The following is a 27,638-nucleotide window of genomic DNA, read 5'->3' on the forward strand; positions in this document are numbered from 1 at the left end:
TCTGAAATTTACAGTTTACACCCCTCAAATTTGAGCTAACTACATATCACAATTTCATCTTTAGTGTTCTTTTCAAATGAGCCACGCTGTTTTATGTTTTTGCACATCGCACACTGAGATTTCGGTGACCACTGACCGAACCAATTTATAAATTACCGTATAGAAATTCGTCTATTAAAATTTTGTAAATCGGCTGACGTAAAATGCCAACCAAAATCGCTTTTTCGTAGTTGAAGCAGAACATCGCACAAACGGTGATGGTGAAAATGGCATTACGCACCAGTCGAACAATACAGAACCGGAGCGCGCGCAACAGCGCGGGCCGTCTCAATCACGCCGTCGATGCCGGACCCTTATCCGCCGTACATCCAAACTTAGTCGATCGCGATGACGAAGATTCTCATGCGACGCTGAGTTCCGACTCGGACAGCTCCTCCGACTCCGATGGCGAGTCGACGCGGTTGTCGGGACTCGCGGCGAGCTTCCGAGTCGTGTCGGAGTCGATTCAGAGAATGGAGCAAGCGGAGCTGGAGATGGCCAAGGCAAGGGAGGCTCTGCGGCTGAAGGCGGAGAAGCAGCGGGTCGAGCTGGAGACCGAGTTGACACAGATGCTGCTGCAGACTCAGTTGCAGATCGCGTCGTTGGTTTCTCAGCGGCAGAGTCGTCCGAGTCGTAAAAGGAAGCGAGTCGAAGAAGACGAGCCGTCGTCGGAAGGGGCTTTCGGCTTGAGCCTCCTTCAATGCAATTTACTATTTTAGTCATTTCATTGGTAATAATTACTAATGGTTGCCATCATTGGTTTGTGCCTTTCATTTTGGCATGTTGCCACGTCAGCGGTAACATTCCTAATCAGTAATGCAATGTAAAGTTAAAACACATGACATTGTATTATTCGTTTAAAGTTTCATGATTTTTGTTACGCCAAAAGTTAGACCTTTAAGTTGATTTAGAGCTCTATCCTTGTACTTCTACATAGTCGATTTAGAGTCGCACGTAAGAATAGAGAAAAAGAAAATCGAAGGAGGAAAAGGATGTAATTTAATTTGCCTTAGTTGTATTGTCATGGACAACTAATAATCCCATGCTGACTCCACCAGGTGCCAATACGACCCTCGAACTGCAGAGGGCTGGCAATTATAGTCCGAGGATGGAGTAGACGGAGTTGGAGATTGCCAAGGCGAGGGAGGCGTCGTGGTTAAAAGCAAAGAAGCAACGGGTTGAGCCGGAGCGCGAGTTGCCTAAGTTTCGATTGAATATTGCAAGCGACTTGAACAAGATAAGTCATCCTTCATGTCTTACGGCCAGGCCGAGTTCTTTGCATTGGTTCAGTCAGTGACTTGGGGGATCAAATTTTGTAGATGAAATTTACTATTTTAGTCATTACATTGGTTATATGCTAACTTGTCTGCTAAAATTTGGGGCGCATATAAAATTATCATGGATATATAGCCTTTTATATGCCCATAAATAAGCATATCTATGAAATTAATCAACTACGAGTCTGCGCTTCTCTGTGCTGGAGTCGGCATTTTGGGGTGTTTGCTGTGCAGAACTGAGTAGACCCTTCTGTCGATTCCTAGCACTATCGATGTAATGATGCAGAGGTGGAAGACAGCCTTGTTCTCCATCTTTGGGTACTTGTCCTCGGATTATCTGTCAAAACCGTGAAGATGAGCTTGCCAAAACTACAGTAGGAGAGAGCGAGAGGGATAAGAAGATAAAGATATTCTTTACCTTTGACGCCCACGACCGCTCAGCTTGTTGACAGACATCTCTAATATCCCTTCCAGACATTCTGAAAACAGAAGGACAAGAAAAAGCATGAACTGCCATTACAATTTCAAAACTATAGCATTGTTAGATTGATAAGCCAAGGAACGATATAATTGTACTCTGTAGCATATAAACATAAAATTAAAGTTCATTGACCCATTAAAACTCATAATGGTGTCGAGAATAACTCATTCCCACGAAGTAAAAACCAGGAGTCGGAATGGCATTGCCATGCACATGGTGATTAAATTGGGGAAATGAGGTAAAAGATTTTTGTTCGTCAGAACCTAAACTTACCCTTCGGTTGCTGATGCTAATTCTTCTAATTCAGCTTCGTTCAGGTGCTTTGCATACTGAGCGGCTATTTCCTTACGATTTTGCTGATCAGGTAGGTCAAACATGATAATTGAATCAAACCGACTGCACATTGTTGATTAAAAGTGAGCAAACAATTATGGAAACTTAGGGTTCTATCATCCTTCAAATAAGAAAACATACCTAATCAAGGCTGGATCAAGATCTTGCTTTCTATTTGTTGCAGCAATTACAACTACTTTCTTATCTTGTTCAAATCCATCAATCTGTGCGGAAAGAGTAATACTTAATAAGGGCATCACTTTAGCTTCTTAATCATCTAAGTTTCCGACTCAAATTACTCAAATAAAAGGTTCATTTTCAGCATTATTGTGAAGTAATGAGTATTAAATTTCACCTGTCGCAATAAAACTGATAAGACTCTCCGAGTGGCTTCATGCATTTCGCTATCACGCGAAATAGCAAAAGAATCAATCTGAGTAGAGTCAAAATAACAGAAAGCAATGTTATCACAACACTGTACAACCTCCAACTACATGATTTCAAATAGGATACAAAATACAACTACAGTCCTACAAGGGCATCATGTTACTAGTCTCACAGAAATTTCATAAAACTTGGGAGTTGGGATGAATGTCTCTAAGGTGGCGAGGGATTTATTGCTTCAATTACCTCATCCAGAAAAATGATAGCACCATCTGGAAGCTGATTTGCAAGTGAAAAGACTTTTCCTAATAATCGTTCACTCTCACCATAGTACTTGGACAGGATAACCTCAAGGGGTACGTATAACAATGGGATGCCCTGCGAAACAGTCACTGAACATGAGAATAGATTAACAAAAGATTAACAGACCAAAAATGGTAGTGCCTAGCAGCTCACCGCTTGATTAGCAATGACACGAGCAGAAGATGTCTTCCCCGTACCTAAAATTGGATACACATTATATCAACACTAATGCATTTGCATAATTCTCGTAAGTTGCAAAAAGCAGGCACAAATGAAGTGGACTATGCTCATACATTCAATATTTAGCAAACCCCTAAGACTATTTCTGTCGTTAAAACTATTGGTAACCAAAATCTCCCCAACTCATTCTCTCGACAAGCAAGAATAAAAGATATGTGAATAATTCAGTAGGTCAGTTGAAGAAAATGTATCTTGACAAATATAGAAAGTTATACAAGGTTGATCAGTGCACCTGGTGGCCCTTCAAAGAGTACAGCTCGAGGTCTATTTGACTCAAATTTACAACGAGTCCCACGGGCAATATCATCATATGTTTCAGGACTAAGCAGAGCCAACAGAATAGTGTCTTCTATATCTCTACACAATGAGCAAGAGTAGCTGGTCAGAAACATAGGGTTTATTAATTTCATATATTAAGGAAGAAAAAAAAAAAAGTTATCTACCCACCGTTTTTGCTGATCATATCCAGCAATATTGTCCCATGAAATCTCTTTTCTTGTGGAACTAACATTGGGTTCATTAATTCCATAAATTCTCACTCCCATGGACTCAAGACTAGCTATTAGTTTATCTGCAGATGGCATTTGTGTCGTGGTATCTTCCCTCGGTTTTCTTTCCATGGTACTATTTTGCCATAACTTTGTCCCTGCTAATAACAAAGCAGACACCAGAGCATCCAGCTCTTTGGGACTCAAGGTCCCATCCTTCATAAATTCAATTTCCTGCAATAATTTATGCTGACCGATATGAAAATCTTAAATTCCACCAGTTATTTACCTTTGGAGTTTGGTAATTGAAGCCGCACAAAGTAAAGGAGACAAATTGCAATAATATTCATAAACTGCATAAAACAGACTTACAGCTCTATCTGAGGAGGTAATTACTGAGTGGAACAAGAGAACTTGCAAATCTCCTTCATGCTTACTCACATCTTTTAATTCCCCTCCATCACCTCCAGCTTCCTTCTTTTTTTCTGGGCGAGTTAGCATGAGTTGCCAAGCAGCTCCACTGACATATTTCGAAAGAAACAGATAGCACTACTTAGCATATTTGAGTTCACAAAACTGCAATTAATGATGATGGGCTCGAACATAATGTTTAAGCAACTGTTATAGTTAGAACTGAGGAAACACTGAAAGGACCAAAAGCAATGCTCTAACAATACCTGTCCCAAGCACGTAGTGACATATCTAAACCACCACCACGTTCTTCTACCTTTACTCCAAGATGAGAAGCAATATTTGCTATCAGCTGTGAAGCTTCACACGCCGGAGGAATTTGGAACTTGATGGAAACCTATACCCATTGTAAGATTGTATTAACGCTGTTCGAAAGAGTACAATACATGGATTCTTTTATGAGAACAAAGCACACAAAACAATTCAGTTAACTGCAATAACCTTTTGTCCCTTAACAGCAACGGTAAAGGGGGGATAAAAACCGCGTCCAATTCCTTTACTTCTGAGGAGGTCTAGAATTTGCTGTCGTTGTTTCTTGGTAATTTCTTCCAGGTCTACATGACTTCCACTAGCAGGAGGGTCAGCAGGCAAAGCGGGCTTGGAAATATCCTGCAGAATTAAAAAATTCACATTAAAACTAGTTCAAGAATGCAGCTTTAACTCGGTACGTATTGAAAATCGACATAATCCTCCAGAAAAATCGATGCACAGGTACCTCCTCTGCATCTGCATAAGCCACCTCTATGCCTCCAAGTCCGATCAAACCAGCCAACACAGTTGGAAACATGAGAGATTGGTGCTCAAAAGACCCTGCATTTGGCAATCATAAGCATAAATTTTGAACTTATCCAATTCGAACTAATTATAATTAATATATTGACGAACAAAATGGCATAATCTTTAATATTCTTGAGCAGAAAAACAAATAATTCAAACCATTTAGCACCAAAAATGTCTTAAAATTCAGAAAAGTTAAATCAAATTTACAAGTTTAGAGGGGGTTACTTACGGTGGCAGAGAAGGCGAGGAATAGCGAGGTCAGGTGAAAGAGCACGCGGAGGATTAGGGTTTGGGGTTCTGCGGAGGGGGACGGATCGCCATGTCCGAGCAGTTGTCAGCACTCGTCGGAAAATTGTCATAGCTTCTTTACTGAGGAGCACAAGTGAAAATTTTGACCGCTATGTTTGATTGTATGCGTAATTGTGGCGCGGAATGCCGCACCCACTAAAAAATCTTATATATAGGGAGCAAGCAAGCAACCGCCCAAAACGCACCGCCGGTGGTTGCTGGTGTCGCCGCTGCGTCACGAAAACTGCGTTTTTAACAGGTGGGGTTGTTTGTAAATTTATCAGACAAAGCCCATCTCTAATTTTGGGCCCAATTTACAACTAAGTGTTAGTTTCGGGTCAACCTGTCAAGATCCGTTTATTAAATGATGGATCTTGGGTCAGCGTGTCAAACTCTTGTTTAATATACGGATTGAGTTTTGAGTTTAGCTTCAACGTCTAATAAATGAGTTGATTTCTATTAAAAATAATGTTTAAGAGATCAAATCTTGTAAACCAAATGATGTGGTGGTTGATGATTGAATAATTATTCAAGTTTTGATTAATATGCTTGTTTCCTATTGGTAACATATTATTTGATTTGTAAATTTGGTTGTTTTCTATTAGTGACAAATCGTTTGATTTATATAACACCGTTGACATATTTTGAAAGAAAAAGAGAGCAAAACTAAAGCATGTTTTGGTTCACAAACCCAGGATCAATGATAAGGGCTTAAAAAAAAAGAAAACTAATGAAAAGGACTTGAAAACTTTGAGTTTTAACGATAATGACAAAATAAAAGATAAAGTGAATAGTATCAGGTTTAACTTTTTAATGTAAAAATGTGGCTTTTCGTTAAAATAAATTGTAACGTGAGCTTTTCATTAAAACATCCTAAAAAAACGCAGCACAAAGTGTAACCCTAAAGTGATAGAACTGAGGAAACACACCAAAATCATTTTTCTAACAATACCTGCGCCAAGGTTCAAAATAAAATAAGCGCGCGTGTACACCACCACCCCTTTCTATTAGTCCACGCATACATCGTCTTCCTAATAAACATTAGAATTAAATTGGCCTAATCACTGATCGATTCAATGTTTGCTGATATAGAGAATAAACATAAGATACAACGGACCTGGTGTGTGCATATTGCTTAATTGAATTGAGATACCATCATAGTAATATTGCAGTTACAAGTAAATGCTCAAAACGTTATTATTATCTAGGAAACCGAAAGCCACAAAACCATATATAGTAGATAAGTAGGGTCTGGTTGGGACCTGCCACCCTCACAGGGTTCTGAATCCTTGATGATCATCATTCATCACTCACTGTGTCGTCCTTTGATGCTTACGACTAGGCAATTTAAGTTCCTATAACTTGTATTCTTTCCAATTGCTTATTGTTGGACCATCCGAACTTAGTTTGTCAACATGCATGCTTCTTTCTTGGAGATCCTTTTTTTGGGTTTTTATTTTTTATTATTATAATTTTTTTTAATTTTTGATTTTGGATGGCCAATGCATTTTGGGGGTTTACTAGTGTCTCCATTACAAAAATAAATAAATAAGGAACAAATCCGTTAAAAGATAATAGAAACAAACATGTTTCGTTCAAAACAACGACAAGCATCAAAAATAAACTTCATAAAAGTCGAATTATTAAGAACCATGTATGCCTACATACTTTGTTCTATTAATAAAGGATCCAACTGATAGAAAAAAGCACCAAAGAGTTAAATCATCTTGTCTCTCCCCTCATCTCTAGTCTGCAGATGCTGCAAATTCATTCATCTGGCGCTAGGCGGGCTCGATCTGCACAAGGTTATGAAGTATGATTACTCATTTTGTACAAATATATAAGTTATAGCATATTTGATAAAGAGAGTAGGATGAATACCAAAAACCACTCGCTTATAAGTAATCGTACGTACCTTCCCACCAGCTAATTGTGAAGTAAAAGTAGACACCAAAGCATCCACCTCCTTGAGACTCCGGATCCCCTCCTTCACAAATTAAATTTCCTGCAATAATTGATGTTGATTGATATAAAAATCTCAAAAGCCAACACTCTTTTATCTTTGGTATGCTGAAGAAGCAGCACAAAGTAAAACAAGAACAAATGCAGTGCAATATATTCATAAAAAACATAAAATGTAGACTTACAAATCTATCTGAAAAAGGAATTACTGAGCGGAATACTTGAATTCGCAGATCCCGTCCTTCACCTCCAGTTTCCTTCATTTTGTCTGGGCGAGCTAGCATTATTTGCCAAAAAACTCGACTGACAAAGTTCACAAGGAAATATAGCACTACTAAGCATATTTTGGTTCACAAAACCACAATCAATGATAAAGGGCTAAAACAAACAGCTTAAAAATAACCCAAACTGTGATAGTTAGAACCGAGGAAACACTAATAGAAGAAAAAATAATTTCTCTAACAATACCAGCGAGAAGGAAAAAAATAGTTGCAGTGCGCATGTAAACCACCACCACTTTGTATTATTAATCCAAGATCAGAAGCAATATTTGCAATCAGTTGTGCAACGTCACGAGTCGCAGGAATTTGGAACTTGATTGAAACCTATAACGTTGTAAACTCGGGTCAATTTGGCCGAAAGAGTGCTATATACATGGTTTATTTTATGAGAAGAAACAAACCGCACATGGTAAATCAATTAAGTGCAATAACCTTTTGTCCCTCAACAGCACTAGGAATGAAGCGCAAAGCGGGTTTAGAAACATCAATATCCTGCAGAATTAAAGAAGAATAAAACTAGTTCAAGAAGTATGCGTTGCTAATTGACATAATAATCTCACACAAATTTGATGCACAAGTTGGCTACTTTACTGTCCAGGCAGGAGTCATGTAGTGCATGGGCTAACATTCTGTCAGTTGCTTGTAGTCTCGACTCTCTTCTCTTTACGCTCCCTACAAACGCATAAAAGTTAGCCGAGTCTGCAAACATAGCCCCAAGTGCGGCCAAACCAGCTGCCAAACCAACCAACACAGCTGGAAACACGAGAGATTGCCTCGAACCATTCGGGTTCGGCATGCATTTTTTGGGCCCAATTTACAATTATGTGTCAATTTAGGGTCAACCTGTCATGATCCATTTATTAGATGATGGATCATGGGTCAATATGTCAAACTCTCGTTTAATATATGGACTCAAGTTTGTGTTTAGCTCTCGACACGTCTATAAATGAGTTAGAGTTTTCTACATCTGAGCTTCGGACTTCGTTTTATGGGTTGAAGGTAGCAAAAGTTAGAAAGTTATTGTAGAGGTTGATTGTGTTTTGATGATCTTTCTCATTCATGATTCACTTAGCTTTATTAATCATTTTCTTTATGGTTTTATCTCGAAGTGTAGAAGTTTGATCATAGAGCATTGGAGTTGTAATGTGCAACATGTTCATAAAGAGCATAATTTTGCAGCTGACGTATTAGCTAAATTGAGTTTAAATAGCGAGATAGAGTTTCAAAAGATTACGGAGCCTCCTCCTTGTTTAGTTCAAACTCTTTCAGATGACTGCTCTAGTTGCTACAGCTAGATTAGTTGTTTCTTAGTGTTTTCCTTTTCTTTTTCTTTTCCATGTTACCGGAAAAAAATGAGTTGAGTTGAGATTAATTAACTATTTCAATTAAATTGAAACTAATGCTCGTTTGGATCGATTCAATGGTTGTCAAGATAGAAATAAACTTAAACGGATATCTGTTTAGTTCCTAGATACTATGACAAATCTCTTAAAATGAAACTGGTGTGTTGCACACAATTGAAGCCAACCAATGGCTCTCATATCTAAATCAGGAAGCGAAGGCCCTGATATCCTACTGTAAAGAGCGAAACAAGCTATTAATAATTGTGATCACAATGAGAGCAATTATCTCCACTAATAATATATAACAATAAATAAATAAAGGAACACATCCATTAATAGATACTAGAAATAAATATACGTCTCTTTCAAACCAACGATAAGTATCAATTGTAGCAAAGAAATTAACTTCATAAAAATCGAAATACGAAGAACTAGGTAGTATGCCTAAATACTTTAGTCTATTAATAATGGATCTAACTGATAGAAGAAGCACCAAGGAGTTAATCTCATCTCTTGACCAAAAAAAAGAAGAGTTAATCTCATCTCTAGCCTACAAATGCTGCAAATTCATTCTTCTGGCGCTCGCCGTGCTCGACCTGCACAAGGTTATGAATTCTAATTACTCATTTTGCACGAACAGTATTAGTTATAGCATAATTTGATATCGAGAGCAGGCTGCAGGATGAATACCAAAAACCACTCAACATTTAAGCTAAAAAAGTTTTTGAACGCAAAAAACCCCTTGGCATTGCTGCTAAAGATTACAAGAAATCTCAAATCCCTAAACAGATCACTGAAGAAAAAGGGAGAATGGGGAATATATGTCAATGGTAGAACAAAAACAAAACAGTTTTGAATATAAAAAGATATGCATACATTCGAATATGTAAAGCTTTTATCTATAAATATTTAACCCTCTGTTATAAGTAATCGTAAATACCTTCACACCAGTAAATTGTAAAGTAAAGGTAGACACCAGAGTATCCACCACTTCAGGACTCCAGGACTCCAGCTCCCAGCCTTCACAATTTCAATTTCCTGCAACAATTGATGCCGACTGATATGAGAATCTCAAGACCAACTGCAGTGAAATATATCCATAAACAGCATAAAATGGATACTTACAAATCTATCTGAAAAAGGAATTATTGAGCGGGATACGTGAACTCGCAAATCCCCTCCTTCACCACCGATGTCCTTCTTTTTCCCTAGGCGACCTAGTATTACTTGCCAATAAACTCGACTAACATAGTTCACAAGGACAGACAGCACTACTAAGCAGATTTTGGTTCACAAACCCAAGATCAATGATAAAGGGCTAAAAAAGACGCAGCATAAAGTATAACCCGAAAGTGATAGAACTGAGGAAACACAGATAGAACCAAAATCATTTTTCTAACAGTACCTGCGCCAAAGGATCAAAATAAAATAAGCGCGCATGCACACCACCACCACTTTCTATTATTAGTCCACGACCACAAGCTCTATTATTAGTCCACGACCAGAAGCAATATTCGCAATCAGCCGTGCAGCGTCACGTGTCACAGGAATTTGGAACTTGATTGAAGCCTATAGCCATTGCAAACTCGTGTAAATTTTGTTCGAAATAGTGCCAAAATATGGATAGTTTATGCGAACAAAAAACCACACATAATAATTCATTTAAGTGCATTTACCTGTTGTTCCTCAACAGCGCCAGGAATAAAGCGCAATGCGGGTTTAGAAATATCAATATACTGCTGAACTAAGGAGGATTAGGGTTTACGGTTTGACGGACGGGTACGGATCGCCATGTTCGACCAGCTGTCAGTGCTCGCCTCAAAATTGCCATAGCTTCTCTCCCAAGAGTCAACTGAAAATATCGATTGATCGCTGTGTTTGTTGTGTCATGGAAACTGCGTGTTATCTTATCAGGGCGTGTTGCAAATTAATCAGAGAATTTCCAAGTATCACATTTCTTTTACAGATTGAGTCTCCAAGTTTCTCTAACTGGCATCCGGAACGAGTGCACATTTACAATAGTAAAACATGTGAATTTTTTCTAGTCCACGTCAAACTGTGTTTAAATTACACATATGTGGAAAAGTTGTTAGATCTCATTAAGTTAAAAGATCTAACACCTCTTATTTCTGTGTATAACTTAAATATGCATTTTATGTTAAAAAATGCCTCGTATTTCACATGTCATGAAATAAATGGGGACCAAAAAAAAAAAAAGCATTTCCTCTACTTGTAGTATGATATGTAGAGTACTGCTTGATATCCAACGCTCGGAAAAATCTCTCAGAAAACATGTACTATAGCTGTAAAAGGACCAAGCTTCGGTAACTTGTGACTAAGAAGACTAGTAATAATTAAGAGAAACATATAAATAAATATTTGTCGTCCATCCTTCATTTGAAACTCTAGTGAATGAGATAAGAGAGGACTTTTTAGTTAAATAATTACCACCGACGCAATTCAAACCTTCAAATCTAGCCGCGATGGCCAACTTAGTATAAGTTGTTGGACGCATACATCTTCTTCCTAATAAACATTATAATTTAATTGGAATAATCACTGATCGATTCGGCGTTTGTAGATATAAAAAATAACCATAAGATACAGTGGAGCTGGTATGTGCATACTGCTTGATCGAACTAAGATACCATCTTAGTAATGTTGCAGTTACAAGTAAACGCTCAAAACCTTATTATTACCTAGGAAACCGATAGCCACAAAGCCATATGTTGTAGATATGTAGAGTCTGGTTGGGACCAGCCACCCTCAAGGGGCTCTGAATCCTCGATCATCATCATTCATCACTTACTGTGTCGTCCTTTGATGCTTACGACTAGGCAATTTAAGTTCCTATAACTTGTATTCTTTCCAATTGCTTTTTGATGGACCATCCCAACTTAGTTTGTCAACACGCATGGTTCTTTCTTGGAGTTTATTTTGATGTGATGGTTAACAACTATATTTCCGTTTTCGTGTAAAACTTTAAATCGCAATTTATTTGGCTTGAAAGTGAAGTGATATTGCACTATGGTTAGGGTTTGACAGAGGGGGGCGGAGGATCGCCATGTTCTAGCAGCTCTCGGCTACCTAATCATTGCCAAGGTTAACTGAAAGAACACGTGACAGATGATTAGGTGTATGATGAACATACACCATAATTTATGTGGTGAGGAAAAATGCTTCCTAATCTCTAACATTCTTGAACAAGCATAAAAATAAATAATTCAAACCATTTATCAAGAAAAAAAAACCTTGACATTTAGAAAAATTAAATTTACAAGTTTAGAGAGAGTTACTCAGGTGGTGACCATCACCATCACTTAAGGGCAATAAGCAAAAAAATTTCATGAACAAATGTGTACAATCTACCCTGTCATTTTGTGTCTATCTAGCAAAAGCCACAAAATTCAACCAGCTGTCCTCCCAGCAACTTTGAATGAATATGTTTTCATAGAAGGGAAAGTTACTTTTCTGTAAAATATTTACCTACCAAGTACCAACTCATCTTTTGAAGAAACCTTCTGGTGACGACTGATGAGCAAGTAAAATGTCGTTAGACTCGCCCAAATGGATGTTTGGTTAGTTGGAAATGTTTAGGTTATCGAATCTTTTACGGTGAAAATTAAATTTATCTTCTTCTAGTGGCTCGCTCTAAGTTGGACGAAATTATATTTATATTTGTTAAATTAATTTAATATTTGCAGTGACGGGGTTAAGATTTTCAAGTAATAGGGTCATAATTGACAAGAAAACTTCATTGAACCATTTCATCTAGCACTTTGTGGACACTTGTAGATTCTTGTCGACATTTACCAAAATCTTACGCCAACGTATGTCGCGACAACTACTATGATTAGTAGAGACCTTTTTGAAGGCAGCTTATAGGAAATTGTGAAGTAATGTAAGGCTGCCAAGACTTGTCAACTGAGACATTTAATGGAGCACTTGATTCGCACAATAGAGTCGTACACAATAAAAAGAAAAATAAAAAAAGAGACGCATGTTTGATAAAAGAAAACAAAATTAGAAGAAGGAGGAAGTTAAGATTTTAGTTTGCCAAAATTAGAAGCAGTGAAATATACAAAAGGATTTTGAAGCTGTTGGGGTAATTGACAATCAATGAACCCATATAGACTCCATCACTGACTATCTTGATCGTTGTTTGATCGCCCTACGTGTATTAGGACTTAACTGATAATTAGACTCGGACTCCGAATGTTTTCCCGTCCTAGGCACCAAACGGCTACTAGACTTGGCAAGTTATATAGTCAGTGAAAGATAGCAACCAACGTCTTTTGAGTTACAGGACCACAGGAACCCATCCACTCGGATTGTAACTTGTAAGACCATGAACAATTTATTCATGGAGAACTATCACCATCCTAAAATCCGTATACTAGGAGGAGGAGTAGTAGTAGTAGCTGGTACCAAGGAACCAATTTTGTGAAACTTTAAAAACCCACACCACTTTCTTTTTGTGATAAAGGCATATTCCTATCCCATCCCTCACTTTCTTGATTGCTTTGCCATGCTTTCCATTTGCATTATATGGAGTCAAGATATTGGCATATTTAGGTTATGTCACGAATGCAAATTCAAATATGTAGTCGGTTAAAAATAGCAAAAGCTAGTTGGTCAGAATAATGCTTTAGTCAATTGTTATGTTTTGAGAGTAATTACAGTCACATTTATTTATATTTACGAGATATATAAATGTGTTTTTTTTTTTTTTTTTTTGCTATAACGAGGGAGATATAAATTTAAATTTGATCCCACCCCTTCTTCAACTGCCTAGACAATTGCTCTTTTTTTTTCTTTTTTTTTTTCTTTTGGAACAATTTTTTCTTCAATATTGAAATTTGTCTCTAAGATATCGAACGGTAGAAATTGTTTAAAAAGTCAAACTACTTAACAGACTAAACTACTGACGACCAACACTTTGGGAGATGGAATAGAAAACGTAAGGTTATAAAAACACTTAATATATTATTTTTAGGTCTAAATGTTTCAGTCGAAGATTTTTAGTTTCTAATTTAATAAAGAGAAGATATTTGTTTAAAAATAAAATGAAGAGAATATATGGATACAATTTATATAATTATCAAATCAAGTTTTGTTTAATAGAGAAAAAAAGGAGAATTTATCAAATTAGAGCTCGAAGACTTTGATTCATTGTTGCTCATATAGGATTGTTGGAATTAAAGCTTGTTCTTGGTTAGATTGAGCTAGTACGTGTCAAAGACTATATAGCTTAACGGAGAAATCAATAGAAATTTTGATTTTGGACTTAAATTTTAACAAATTTTACCACAAGGATTTACAATCCGAATTTGTTTATCACAACAACTATCTTTTGCATACCCTAAATTAAATATAAATAGTATCTAACGAAAACTGACTACATAATGTACGATGAACGATCACGATCACGAAATCTCTAGAAAATGATTCAGCGAGGATTCTTTTCCAATAAAGTCAAGCTTCAGAAATCCATAAAAATAAGCATAGAAAGTGCTCCAAAGTCCAAACTAACCTCAATATTAAACCTGATTTAAATTCAGCAAAATATATACATTAAGCTTACTTTTCGATCTAATTACAGAAGAAAAGAAGAAACTTTTCACTTAGTGAAGAAATAAAGAGAAGATTATACAAAATGGACCCAAATTCGTACAAAACTAAGTTACATAGTGAAAGATAGGATTAAGTGATGACTAATGAGATGATTAATTAAATACTTAATACACCTTCTTAGTGAAAAGGCTGCGCAGATTAAAAAGATTACCACCAGCCCCACCACTCCCACCGATGCCATTGCCACCTCCACCGTTAACGCCGCCGCTAACACCACCACGAAGGTTGATGCTGCTGCTGCCACCGCCGACCCCGACTCCTACAGCACTATTCTCACTTCTACAGCTCAAATGGCTTCTGTACCCAATACACATCGGAACATTCAAATTCAAGACTCTAGCTTTCGAGCCACTGCCGCCGGCGACAACTGATCGGGCCGTTTTTTTGCTCCGGCGAATCTCGGGTACTTCTTGTTTTGTACCTTTTTCAGCATTTCGAGCTTGTGGTTCGGAGTTTCTCTTTGCAGCCGCGGAGGCTCCACGCCGGACCTGCCAAACAGGACTGCTCCGACCCAAATGGACTCCGGGCCGACCCGGACTTGCAGGCGGCCACTTTCTAGACTTCGAATCCCCCGTTGAGTTGCTCCTTGAACACGGCGCACTGTTCACCTTTCGGGTCCCCTGAGCTCCGAATGGTTTGGGTCGGGTATACGCGTTTCCGGCGGATCTACTGCGCGAAAATGGCCATATATTAATGTTCAGCTCGGCCGAGCTCGCTCCGCTCCTGCCGCCCTTCCGCTCTTTCTTCTTGTCTTTGTCTTTATCTATCTCGTCGCCTTTGACTGATTTCTTCTCCCCCTTCTTGAAAATGTCTCTCCAACGCTTAGATGCGGTTACCGGAGCAGCTGACAACTCGGGTCCTGGACCCGGTTCCGATTCCGGGTCCGGTTCCAATAAGCGTTCTGGGTCAGGCACAGGTGGTAGCGAGATGGGTTGTGTATTTGGGTCGGAAGATCTTGGATATGGGTCGGGTGGGTCGGAGTTGTTAGGGAGAGGCGGGGGGAGGAGGTGGAGAGGGAGGAGGACGCCATCGACAAACAGCTCGTCGGCGGAGAGGAGATTGGGCTGAGGGAAAGAGGGGTTTCTCCAGAACTCGAACTCGGGCGAGTTGGAATCGGTGCTGGTTCGCCTTCTTCGACTGCTGCTCTGTGAAAGGAGGGGTTTGAATTTGGGGCTGTGCTCCATTGAGACGGAGATTTTGGAGAGAGAGAGAGAGAGAGATGAGTGGAGTGGGAAGTTTGTTTTGTTTCCTGATGAGTCGGGAGTAAGCGATCTCAAGATATTCACGTTGTATTCTTTTTTTTATTCAAATTACAACACATGTATTTAGTTTTTTTACTTAATAGATACGCAGAATGATAAAATAATGTGACGCTATTCTTGTCACATATAAATTTCTCGATAAATAGAGATGCGAAAGAAACTTACATGATAAAACAGTAATGCTAAAATTGTGACATCTCAAACTTAAATTTAATAGCAGAAGAAGAAAAGTTGGATGATAACTATTTTATTTTATACAACGATATTTTACGTTAAGAGGCTATTCAATGTTGAGGTCTATTTCTCTACGTCGAAGTGGCAAGCTTCTAACTGTAAAGGAGAATAATGGTGATGTCCCTTTTAAAAGTTGGACAATGACTAATGCATTTGGTGAATTTAAAGTGTTCGGTATGACGGTTGAATCCGAAGGCATGCCACATATTTATTATAGATTGTATGACTAAACGCATTATTTATACGGACACGTAAATGCGAATTCATTTTCGATTGACAGGTAAAATTTTCATTAACTAAAAATGACTATTAAGCATTCCTTACGTGTATAAGCAATTGATTGACTGATACGAACATTTCTTCCTCTTTGTTAGCGGTAATTCAGTAACCAACTATGGTTTTCGGATTATGATTGGAGACGAACCTTAATACATTATGGTACATCCTAATGTGAAATTTGGTAACCAACCATACCACTACATTTACATCTTTAATTTTAATCTTCTTTTTATAGAATTTTTTATGTAAACCTAATTAATCGTTCATGTACATCTTTTCATACGCATGCCTAATTTAGCTTTCTTCAAGTCCAATCCTTAATTATTCAACGACTTCAATATCTTTCTAATTGGATAGAAAAATGAAAGACAAGTTAGAATTCTCCATCAACAGTCATTAGTTTTCCAAACCATTTTTTAGTGAATGATGATAATGGATTAGGCCAGTCAAACTACACATAAGACTTGGTTGTCGGACTACAAAGTAGTTCTACGCTCTAAACCAGCACAAGGCGGTGAGAAAGAAGAAATAACCAAAACAATTGATACAATATCAAATTATATACTGCATGTATTTGATCAAAAATCTACAATGCACTAGAATATAATGTATTTGACGACTCAATTTGCATAACTGAATTTTGACAATCTCAATTTTGATGTTCAAATATCAGTATATCCCATATGTGTCATAAAAATCTCAATATATATATATATATATATATATAATTTTGATGATGATAATCCAATTATTAGCAAGGTAGTGACAACATATATACAAACAAAAGTGGATTAAATAACAACATCACAAATAATGTGGACAATATTGTGAAATGAGGGCAGATGTGGGGTTTCAAAAAAACCAAGTTGCCTTACCCAAAATCATTTCAAAGCGTTGACATTTACCACCACTGTTATTTCTCCCGGTTCATAAACGATCCGTTGATCCAAAATCATAAAAAACAATCATATCTCTCATAATACTAGATTAATAACATATGGTGTTTACTGCAGTGACATAAAGTAATGATACTTATGCACCCTTGCGAATAGTTAGTATCGTTACAATCAAATAAGAAAGTGAAAGTGGCTTGTAAAGGGAGTTCACGATCACAAACATACATATTAGAAAGGAAAAGACCCAAACTAGTCACAACATCAACCACAAAGTTAGTCTATAAATAGACATGGCTCCATGTATGCACTAAAAAAAGAAGCCAACCGTTGAATATCCGCAACTGTGTCCCGAATTCTCCAAGGGTCTTACATAAATAACATGGATGATTGTACGTAGTATGTTTCTGTTTATTACGAACGAATGAAGCGTGCTTAGAACTAGTCCAAGGTTTTTGGGGTATCTGATAAGTTTTCTAGAAGAAGTTTTAGCATACAATTATACAAACATCCGCATTCGACAGCACTTTCCTGTGCCACAGTACTCACTCACGAATCCAGATGTTCGCATGCAAGATTTTCTCTATTCATAGTATAAAACTAAGTAGCTAATTAAGAAATATGTCTTTAATTAATTAGCTAGTTATCGTTTTATCAGCAGTTGACTTGCATTCTTCAGCATCTCAGCTGGCTCTGCGGACTGTAATAATCCACAAAACATGCTGAATATCCACCAACCATCAAACCAAACGAACACAAGTCCAAGACAAAAAACAAATGTGAAGTAGGAAATAAATGTAGAAACTTATCAATTCAGTTTTTGGCATATCTAATCGAGAAGTTTTTTAGTGTTGCTGTCACAAATTTATGATTAGGTTGAGACTAAGCAATATATAACAAATTATATATAATTTTATGTTGTTTACTCATATTATAATACGTGAACTAGTAACACTACGTAAAAGCATTTATATATATACTCCATGGAGTCGTGGCAGTATCGAAACACATGCAATAGCCATCCTCATCACACCACAACATGACAACAACATTTCGGGTGGACCTCATCACAAACAATAAACCTTTGATGAGATGACGGCTAAGTTGTTGTGTGACAGTAATGGTGGCGAACTCTGTGGGCCTGGAATCGAGCATATATAGCAATCGAGGATTTCCTTCTTTCGATCTCTTCCTCTGTTAATGGCGTTTGTTTGTAGGCAAAATGATAAGCCATGTGAACAACCTATTCCATCAATGCAACGGGTCCCCTCCAAACAAACCTTGATTATGGTTAGACGTCGCTCACATAGATCTGATTAGAGGCGGATTTACTAAAGAACCATGATGGTTTGAGACCCATTGATGGTTGGAAAAAACAAGAAGAAAAAATGCACGAGAAGATCTTCGAGGACTCAAAATATAGTACGGAATTTAGGAGTTCTTACTAAGTGTTTGATGTAGTTAACACGCATTGACAATGTTCTGCAGGGATCTATAGGCATATGTCGACAAGCTCACTTGAAAGTTGTCATAACCTTTTGACAAGCTCGCTCAGAAGTAGTCGACATATGTTAATAGATTCGCTCAACACCTGTCAGCATCTATTGACAAACTCACTAGAAAGTTGTCAGCATCTGCAGATGAGCACACAATGTAATTCAGTAAATGACTACATGTTCATCCCGTGCACTAAGACTCTTTAAAGTTAAGTTTCTAAATCTGCCACTGATTCAGATAATAGACACTCAATTTGATTTGAGCAACGATTAAAAAGCGCCTAGTGTGACTCACATCAAATACACTTACACTCTTTAAAGTTAGAAGTCCCTACCAAGTTTAAATCATTAAATAATTAGGCTTAGTAGGTACTAATATCTTTGAGTTTCTAATGGATAGGGTAGGCTAGGTTATATTCTATTTAATTAAAAAAACAAATGCAAGTTAGGATTCCTGAAAAACGAAGTCACAGCCTGTCATGAAGCACAAAATGTCGAAGGCTAGGCCTCCAATATCTTTACAAGGACATGAACACATGCTATAGAATGTATGGTGACTATAAAGGGGTCCATATTGCTTAAATTCTAGCTTTTGATGGTTTTACAACTTTACAGTTTAGGTGAACTATTCTCCATAGTCCCCACAAATTTTACTATATTTGGGCTTTGACAACTAATACAAAACAAGTGCACAAGACACAATCTTCACATCTCTCTCTTTAATATGTTTCCTTTTTATTTTTGGTGATGGGGAAGAAAAAATATAGATAATTTCACATGATGTTGTCTTTCCTAATAGTGATGGAATTAACTTTCCTTAGAAGGAAGATAGTGGTCCCCAATTCATCTCTAAACTCTCTTGTGACTAAAGACACTACGCGACTTGTATCTATTGGACATACAATACATTTTATGAAAACGGGTTAGAGTTAATATTCGGATCATACATTTATTCTTTACAGAAAACAAGTCCTATTACTAGCAAGAATATAGAGTTCTTAGTGAGTAGAAGATCTTTCTTTTTTTTTTTTTTTTTTACTTTTCGAACAAAAGTAGAAGCTCTTCCTTGACCATTCATGGCTTCTTCAGGTAGGTTTTCGATCATTATCTTCATCTTCTAATGCTTCTATCAGTTACAAAAAGCTTTATATAGAGGTGATGGTAGTTCACTAAATCTTCAACTTAGCCTAACAAACGTGATTAAGGATTAGCTAATGGAATAGGGTTTATTATACTTGTTACAACTGTAGCAAGCTAACGCTTTGCTGTGTGAGAAAAACCAACTCATAGTAGAGAGTGATCGCTCAGGGAGAAATTTACTTATAACGAAGATGGCACTACAAAGGTATTCCAAATTAACCGAACAATTGAATGTGGAAATTTTAAATTGGATTGAGATACCTCCAAAGTAATGTTGCAGTTACAAGCTAATGCTCAAAAGTTCAAAACCTTCTTATCTAGGGAAACCGAGAGCCACAAAGCTTAGTAGAGTCTTGTTATGATGCTTACGACTTGTCGTACGTCATTTCGTGTAAAACTTTAAATCGCAATTCATTTGGCTTGAAGGTGAAACGATATTGTACTACGCTTGAATATCCAATCTTTAGGGTTTAGGGTTGAAAGCAAAACGATATATACGAAAAAGAAAATACAATCATGCGTCGATCATAATGGGTAAAAAACAGAAGAAGAAGGGACACTGAGATTGTGCCACGTAATGTAGATGATGAAGTCAATGGTGGAAGACGACGATGAAGCTGATCTAAGGGACGAGATTGAACGAATACTCAATGTATTTGCTACGTTCCCAAGCAAAATGCTTGGGGACGTAGCCTAGCCCGATTTATGGTCAACCTTGTCATCTTTTGCTCTTGCTTGATTTTGTTGAGTAAACAATGCTCATGTTTAATGTGTCGTAACCCGATTTAGGGTTAACCTTGTTATGTTTTTTTTGAGCTTTGCTTGATTTTAGTCTAGCAAACAATCCTCATTGACGCGATATCCATTTTTGTTGGATCAAGAATAATGTTTGTTGGATCAAGAATAATGAAGGGAAGTACTTTCTTAGACCCCCTGTTTATTTCTAACCGTCAAATTGAGTAATTAAATCCAGCAAAAACAACGAACAAAATTAGACAAGTGTGTACTTGTACTTCAACGACATATCCTTTGGCCACACTTCGGTGCAGAGAAATGTAGCAGCGGAATTTTCTTCAAGGCAAAAACATGGGGTGGATACCGTGGGTTGACAAATACCCAAATGTCTTGCACTTCGATGCAGAATTTTCTTCTACATTATCGTCCTTGTACAAAAAGTCACTATTCTACTCAAACGCAAGAGAAGACAAGGATGCTGAACGAAATCTTGAACTGCTTTCCCAACGTTATATGATATTTCACAAGCAAGGGGTAAATGAAACTCTATGCTTGAACAGAAACTCCGAGTTCCAAGAGTAGCGTGTGGCTGAGAGCGTTGGATGCTTGGCCGTGAAATTGAATGGGACCTGCAACAGAAAATTTTCAGATGAGTTCCAGAGAAATGGAGCTGCGATTAAAATGGAAATCACAATGTAGACTCATGGCTAAGAATAATCGGCGATAGTTTAGTTGGACTTAGATAACCCAAGGCGAACCATGACAGGTGGAGAAAACCAAGACCGAGAAAAGGAAAAAACTCATGAAGTTCATAGAATATTGGTATTCAAAACCCACCAGGACTGATGTAACGGTTGTTGATAGCCCAGTCGTTCCTCAGGGATGCAAATTTCTTGAATGGTGCACCTGAAAATTCAAAATAAATCAAGATTTGAGTGTGATCGTTATAACATAATACTTGAATCACACTATGCCTAAAAACAAAAACATAAATACTCTCGGAGGAATCTTTACCTTCAAGTTCCACCATTGCCTTCTTGATGACAGGCTTGAACTTGCCTGGAAAACAAATTCAACATTCAGAAAATCTCGAATAATTTAGAAGAAACCGGATCAACAAGATACATCCAATACATCATATAAAAGATCCTAACTACTCTTTCCAAAGGAAAACTTTTGAAAAACACAGAAGCCCATTTATATAGTTTAAAAGAAGACTGCCATTATTTTTGGAGAGACGATGATCCGATGGCATGCCTAGGACCCAGGAAAAGAACCTACAACTGCACAATAATAATAACGAAAGATTTACTATACCATGTCTCCTTTCCACGTCCATTAATGAAGTCAATGCCGTTCCACCAACTGTCCATTCTTCCACAGGAGCATCCAAATTCCCAACCTGGATCCACGTCACGAAAAATTACATGCATAAAAAGACTTAATAGTCAGAAATAATGCAACTATGAGTCTATGACAATGGAAAATGGAACCAACAGCAACTAATACAAGCCTAATTAAAAAAGAATATAGTTTGGCAGACTGAATAAATGAGATATAGGATAGAGGTACAAACCGATGATATCAACCCAGTTTTTCCACTGTGAAGGAGAGCTCCAGCGGCATAACCCAATGCATAGCAGTAGGTAGAATCAAAGTTGGTTGGTAAACCACATCTTCCTTCATACCTACAAAAAAATATTGACAACAGGTGAACAAATAGGGATGCAAACATTACACAATATCTCCGATACACAACCACTAAACCTGTATCCAAAATAAAATGATCAATCCATGCAGTGAACGAATCAGTTACCCTCAAAAACCCAAGTGCCCAACACATGGGATGCACTTGCATTTAATCATTGAAACCACATTTAGCCAAAGGATTATGTCATTAAGTTAAAAATTAAGTACCCGAAAAAGTGAGACTGTCCTTGGAACTGGCCATTATATGAACCTTCCTGCCTCCTCTTCTGCAAGTCTGTCTCAACCATTTGAATAAGCATCTTCTCTGTTTCTATTTTGGCAACCTAGTGGTAAAAATAAAGATTAGCATGCATAATGTGCCCAGAAAATCACTGAACTGATTTAAGTCAAATTGGAAAATGAAAAATCTACCTGAACATTTCCATGAGGATCTCTTTCAAGCATCAACTGCTCTTGGATTGCTTCAGGTAGGAAATCAAAAAGCTCTAGAGACTGGCTTGTAAGTTTCTTTTTCCACAGCCCATCTTCATCTACAACCTCACGGGCCAGAATTTCATTCAATTCAGCAATAAGTTGCTGCACCTACAAATGGCAAGGTCACAAACATTATATGTTAGTCAATGCAGGTATTTGAGTGTGCATCTATGTGTGAAACTGTAGCACACTTGCTTTCCAAGTACAAAAAGGACTGTGAAGAAAGAAGGGTTTAAAGATATTATATTAAAGATCAAGAATAATACCTCAGGAATGAAATCAATTAGACCTTCAGGGATAAGTATGACACCATAGTTATAACCAAGGTCAGCACGCTTCAAGATTACATTCACGATGTGGTCAGTGACATTTTTCAGCGTCAGCTTCTTTGCAGCAACCTGAAGAAAGATATAAGTCAGATGTATTCGGCAATTGGATATCTTTTGGTTGCACCAATATATTACTTTGCACCATATAGTTAAAGGTCTTTACTTTCCACATGCATACATAACGGACATCAGAAAGTAAGTGTCAATCAAGTTGTGACAGAGACACCAATGCTTATTGTGTTAATGTTCCCACAACACCAATTTAATTAATAAAAAAACGATATAGGCAAATTGAATATGAAAAAAAAAATATATATATATAATAAAAGTACCTCTTCTCCAATAATTGTAATGTTTGGATGAGTTTGCAAAGCACATTCTAATGTAATGTGTGAAGCTGCACGTCCCATAAGTCGTACAACTGCAGACAGATTCACATACACCCAATTATATTGTACACTGAAAACATAAGCGTAGAAAAATTAAGTATGTAACTAGCAGAAATGTCATTTACTTACAATGATAATATTTTCCAGGTTGACCGGGCATCTGTCATGACATTGCCAATCATTTCTGCATATATCTGCATAAAGTTTTTAACAGCCTATAACAATTATGCTGAAACAGTGAATTTTAGCAAAATGTATCAAATAAGGTGTCTAAATGCTAATTGAACTCCTGTGATTAGGAAGAATTTACATCTGATATCGTAGGTATAGGAATTAAGGGGGCCTTCATGTTTGTGATAGGAAAGATGAAAATATATAACAATACAACATGGAGGTGTACAATTTGAGTTATCAATTATTATTAATGGTGAAAAAAAGAAAAAAAGCTCGAAGTTATAGTCACCACCTTGCAAGCGGTGTCAAATCCAAAACTTATGGGGACCTCTTTGCATTTCAAGTCACCGTCAATGGTTTTGGGGCAACCTATCACACGAGTTTTCAAGTTCTTCCCCCTGGTTTAACAGATAAAACAAAACAATTACAAAACCGGAATTGTTTGTCTGAAAAGACTAACGCTGCGCAAAAGAATATGTTTAAAAAGAAGAAAAAGCACAGAGTGAGTGCAAAACAAAGGTAAACTATTCCTCTCACAATTAGATCAATGGGCTTCACTTTTCGAATGACAAGTAAACTAATTCCAAAGAACTTCTTCACAAGATACCTGAAGTTTTCAGCAAGGAGGCAGGCGTTTGTGTTTGAGTCATCTCCACCGATAACAACAAGCCCATCCAAATCAAGCTTCACAGCTGTTTCTTGTGCTTGTTTAAACTACAATTCATATCCATTTTAAATGGTTAGACAAATATACTTAACATGAATTTCCTCACAAACCAACCAAGAGTCACCTGTTCTGGAGTTTCAATCTTGTCCCTTCCACTGCGAATCATATCGAAACCACCCTGGAAAGACGAAAATATCAACGACACGCCAATTATCTTCTTGCCAAAATGCAGCTACATATTATACAGCTGCGTATACGTAACTAAGTACATGTGCTATGCACATTGCTCTCAAGAATTTAAACATAGACACTCACATATCCTCATGCCAGATAATTGATCCCAACAACAATTAACTTGAGGTAAAAGATTCACAGAAGGTAAAAATTCACGCTCAAAACACTCACCTGATTTCTGTATGGATAAATATACTCCGGGGTAAGTTCGATGTATTTGTTTTTCATGATCCCAGCAGGCCCGCCCCTAAAGCCATACATTGTGCTTCCTTTGGCGCGGTCTTGCAAGTAATCTAACACCAAAACACCGATCGAATTCAACCAAAATTCAAAAAGCATATGAAGTTTAAGAAACATACAACAAATTGATAATTAAGACACTCACCGAAAATTCCGGAGATCACGTTGTGCCCTCCGGGCGCTTGGCCTCCAGATAAAACGACACCAATCTTCAACTTCTGCTCTGGTAGACCCGAAACGGAATCACTTGGCGCCAGCAGTGCAGATGGCTGACCGAAAACATTAGGAAACAACTTCGCGATCTCCTCTGAGAAACCGAAACGAGAGTCGATCAAAAACGGAATAGAAAATCCAAAAAACGCATAGATTCTACAGCCTGTCTGATCGCTAATCTAATCAGCTAAAATTAAACTTCAAAATCTAATCTTTATTTATCATGATTTTCGGGGCAACAAAAAGAAGTCGAATTTCTCCGAGATTAAAAGCCACAAAAAACGCACGGATCCGAGCACGGAAGAAGAAGAAGAAGAAGAAGAAACTGACCTGGATTGCCGGCGGCAGAGCTGGCGGGACCTTCCACGACCTTGAAGGGCTTTTTGAGCACGGAAGGGAGAGGAAGCTCATGGTCGATACGACTGGCCTGGACCTCGCTGTAGACGGAGGCGAATCGGCCGGTGACTGGAACTGCCTCGACGGCGGCGGCGGCACCGCCGTTAGCAACCAGTGATGCTGGAGCCATGGCTAAAACACAGACAGTGTCTACGAGATCTTCGAGTTTTTGGGTACGACTGCGAACGGAGCGTGAAATCTATCGGATGGCGTTTGACTGCTGACAGTGAGAGCGTGGGTGTTTAAACGTGGGGTTGACAAGGGTACGAACGTCAGTTTACATCATTGGACTCTCAGCCGTGGAGCGGAATGTTAGGTGGCTCATTGGAAGCGAGGGTGTTTGGGGAATTGGACGGACCAGATTCACGGATGTGGTGGTGTATGGTATGTTATGGTGGTCTAGACGATAGTGGATATTGGGTCGCGGGTTCTACGTAGGTAGACACCGAACGTTCCGGCGGTTGGTGGGCGCCAGAGATCCAGACGTGCTTCGGCATATTCCGGAATCGCGGATCTTTCGTTTGATTGGCAATTGGGTATAAAAACTATAAGGCCCAATTATTTGGGCCAGCATTTGGGTTACCAAATTATAGGCCTAATTCAAAACCCAAAATTTGTGGGTTGGAGTCATAATTTTATCTACCGTGAGTACAAACGTGTTATATGAGAATTGGACCTCGAGTGCCCCTTATTTGAGTTGGCAACTTTAGGCGGCACGGGGTAGGATAAGTAATAGTTTAAAACTTATGATATTATCTACATTAACAGTGTGGGAGTGTTGGTTAAGTTTTACAATAGGTCAGCCATAATAATTTGGTTGAAATTTGACTTTGGCGATAATCGGACTTAAGACATCTTATTTATAAGTAAAGAAGAATACTACCAAACTAAGAGCGGATCTACCTTGGGGCATAATGAGTCAGCTGACCCTCCAAGCTCAGAAATCCTCCATACTATTGACATCAATTGACATGCTCACTTAGAAGTTGTTGGCATTTGTCGACGGATAATATTTTCTAACATTCGATAAAATGCCAATTTACATGCTCAACTGCACACTACTCTTACTAACCCACACAATAATATTTTCTACATTCGCCACTGACTGGATCGTACGACTATAGTACTAACTAGTGGCAGATAAACAGTAATTTAGCTATTGAAAGGCTGAAAGAATGGAAACTCATGAACACATGTGAGGCAATAAGTCTATCAAAGATATGGTGATGATTAGCCTACATATCACTTTAATCTCAGGCTGTTATGCTTTTTGCTTTACTTTATCAGTTACTAATCATGATTATCGCAACACCCTGTTCTCGTTTTAACAACTTGATTACCAGTAAATGATGCTTTTTCTACGTATGGATTAAGGATGATCATCCACACTAATCCAAACTGGTAAGATCACATGCTAAACACCTCGTATTAACGCTTTAATTTGATTTATTTTCTTCTTTTGAGCTAGCTATGTGTCCAAATTAGAGGGCGGAATCCATAAAAGAAGATTGTCACCAGATGTGTAAATCTCTGTCTGATTTTCTGCATAATTGGATTGGATAGGGGCAACGTGGAATCTCCCCACTCAAGAAATTGGATATAATTGAATTTGATGCAAGAAGCTCCATTCACTTCATTTTATCATCTAAAACTTAAAGGAGGCTCTAGCAAAAGCACTTTTTGTACCTAAACCATATAAGCACTTTAATCAATAGGGTTTCGGGGTTGTTTGGAAATTTTTAGGAAAGAATTATTCTCATCTCGTAAGTGCTTTTACTAGAAGGACGTCAAAAATTTCGTAAAAGAATCTTCCTCTTTTAAATGCGTTTATGGCCCAAAACCATTTTTAGTATGTTCTACCTAACTGCTTTTGATCTTCGAGCCATTCTAAAACACTCTAGGCCTTTTTGACGAGTCAAGATTTTCTCTGGAGTTCTGTGTCTGAAGCCAAAAGGGCCGAAGGTCCAGATGGTTGAAGAGAACGAGAGATCCAGATCTTCGGTTTGTGCAGATCAGCCAACGAATGGACCAATGATGATCGCAGGATTTAAAATGAGTGGTCGGATCTCTGGGTCTATCAACTCCGAACACAGAGATCTAGAGAGTACCTCAATTCCTTTTTGACAACCATGTCTTTATAAATCATAGAGCACTTTCTAGAAAAAGAATACGAGATGTGTTTCTTCTTCTTCTTCAAGAAGAAACACTTCAAAGTGATTTTTCTATTAAAAAATTTCGACATGGTTCTAGTATGAGCACTTCTAACAAAAGTGTTTACGAGCAATAATACTTTTTACAAAAGCAGGTCTTCCAAACAAACTCTCGTGGAAATGGAAGCACTACTTTTCGTGTTAAACAAACCCTTCAAAGTGATGTGCCAACTAATAGTAATTAGACCCTATAAATTTAAACTATTAAGCATCATGATTACTGGCTCGATTAACTAAAAGAATGTCCCCCATTTGCCTC

At 37.9% G+C, this 27,638-nt stretch overlaps 4 protein-coding genes across 5 annotated transcripts; 1 reads left to right on the plus strand and 3 right to left on the minus strand.

Annotated features, from left to right (window-relative positions):
- The first annotated feature begins 94 nt into the window (after positions 1-94).
- On the plus strand, positions 95-1,400 carry LOC103948218. The gene is made up of 2 exons (XM_009359221.3): positions 95-769; positions 1,098-1,400. The coding sequence occupies exon 1, from the start codon at positions 258-260 to the stop codon at positions 756-758; it is 501 nt and encodes a 166-aa protein (XP_009357496.1). The 5' UTR covers positions 95-257; the 3' UTR covers positions 759-769; positions 1,098-1,400.
- Positions 1,338-5,355, minus strand: LOC103948220 (transitional endoplasmic reticulum ATPase). 2 transcript variants are annotated; one of them, XM_009359222.3, is made up of 14 exons: positions 5,026-5,354; positions 4,732-4,826; positions 4,458-4,625; positions 4,223-4,353; positions 3,918-4,065; positions 3,505-3,779; positions 3,290-3,414; positions 2,971-3,014; positions 2,761-2,892; positions 2,486-2,563; positions 2,272-2,354; positions 2,071-2,193; positions 1,735-1,795; positions 1,338-1,653 (listed from the first exon to the last, which is right to left on the minus strand). In XM_009359222.3, exons 1-14 carry the CDS (start codon positions 5,153-5,155, stop codon positions 1,486-1,488), a joined length of 1,761 nt encoding a protein of 586 aa, XP_009357497.2. In that variant the 5' UTR covers positions 5,156-5,354; the 3' UTR covers positions 1,338-1,485. The 2 variants fall into 2 exon arrangements, with proteins under 2 accessions (XP_009357497.2, XP_048447106.1); XM_048591149.1 differs by lacking the exons at positions 1,338-1,653; positions 1,735-1,795 and having other exon boundaries at positions 2,115-2,153; positions 5,026-5,355.
- Positions 5,356-14,199: 8,844 nt separating this feature from the next.
- On the minus strand, positions 14,200-15,609 carry LOC103948222 (translation initiation factor IF-2-like). The gene has a single exon (XM_009359224.3). It carries the CDS (start codon positions 15,486-15,488, stop codon positions 14,409-14,411), a length of 1,080 nt encoding a protein of 359 aa, XP_009357499.2. The 5' UTR covers positions 15,489-15,609; the 3' UTR covers positions 14,200-14,408.
- A 4,903-nt stretch (positions 15,610-20,512) lies between these two features.
- On the minus strand, positions 20,513-25,419 carry LOC103948223 (pyrophosphate--fructose 6-phosphate 1-phosphotransferase subunit beta). Its single transcript, XM_009359226.3, is given in 17 exon segments — positions 20,513-20,972; positions 21,181-21,249; positions 21,358-21,402; positions 21,661-21,745; positions 21,920-22,031; positions 22,261-22,376; positions 22,465-22,635; positions 22,794-22,925; positions 23,189-23,277; positions 23,375-23,390; positions 23,392-23,439; positions 23,712-23,817; positions 24,027-24,133; positions 24,211-24,264; positions 24,492-24,613; positions 24,706-24,867; positions 25,104-25,419. Coding segments are annotated over 17 exon segments (1,713 nt in total). The 5' UTR covers positions 25,300-25,419; the 3' UTR covers positions 20,513-20,889.
- Between the last annotated feature and the right edge of the window lie 2,219 nt (positions 25,420-27,638).

This window comes from the organism of the source record quoted next, unplaced genomic scaffold (genome assembly GCF_019419815.1).
Source record: "Pyrus x bretschneideri cultivar Hongxiangsu unplaced genomic scaffold, Pyrus_bretschneideri_v1 Contig33, whole genome shotgun sequence".
Taxonomy (NCBI): Eukaryota; Viridiplantae; Streptophyta; class Magnoliopsida; order Rosales; family Rosaceae; genus Pyrus; species Pyrus x bretschneideri.

Coding starts and splice junctions, on each gene's coding strand:
- LOC103948218 (XM_009359221.3), top strand. CDS start 258: ATGGTGAAAATGGCATTACGCACCAGTCGAACAATACAGAACCGGAGC.
- LOC103948220 (XM_009359222.3), bottom strand. CDS start 5,155: ATGACAATTTTCCGACGAGTGCTGACAACTGCTCGGACATGGCGATCC. Junction 4,066..4,222: donor TCACTACGTGCTTGGGACAG/GTATTGTTAGAG, acceptor GAAATATGTCAG/TGGAGCTGCTTGGCAACTCA. Junction 2,893..2,970: donor GTGTCATTGCTAATCAAGCG/GTGAGCTGCTAG, acceptor ACTGTTTCGCAG/GGCATCCCATTGTTATACGT.
- LOC103948222 (XM_009359224.3), bottom strand. CDS start 15,488: ATGGAGCACAGCCCCAAATTCAAACCCCTCCTTTCACAGAGCAGCAGT.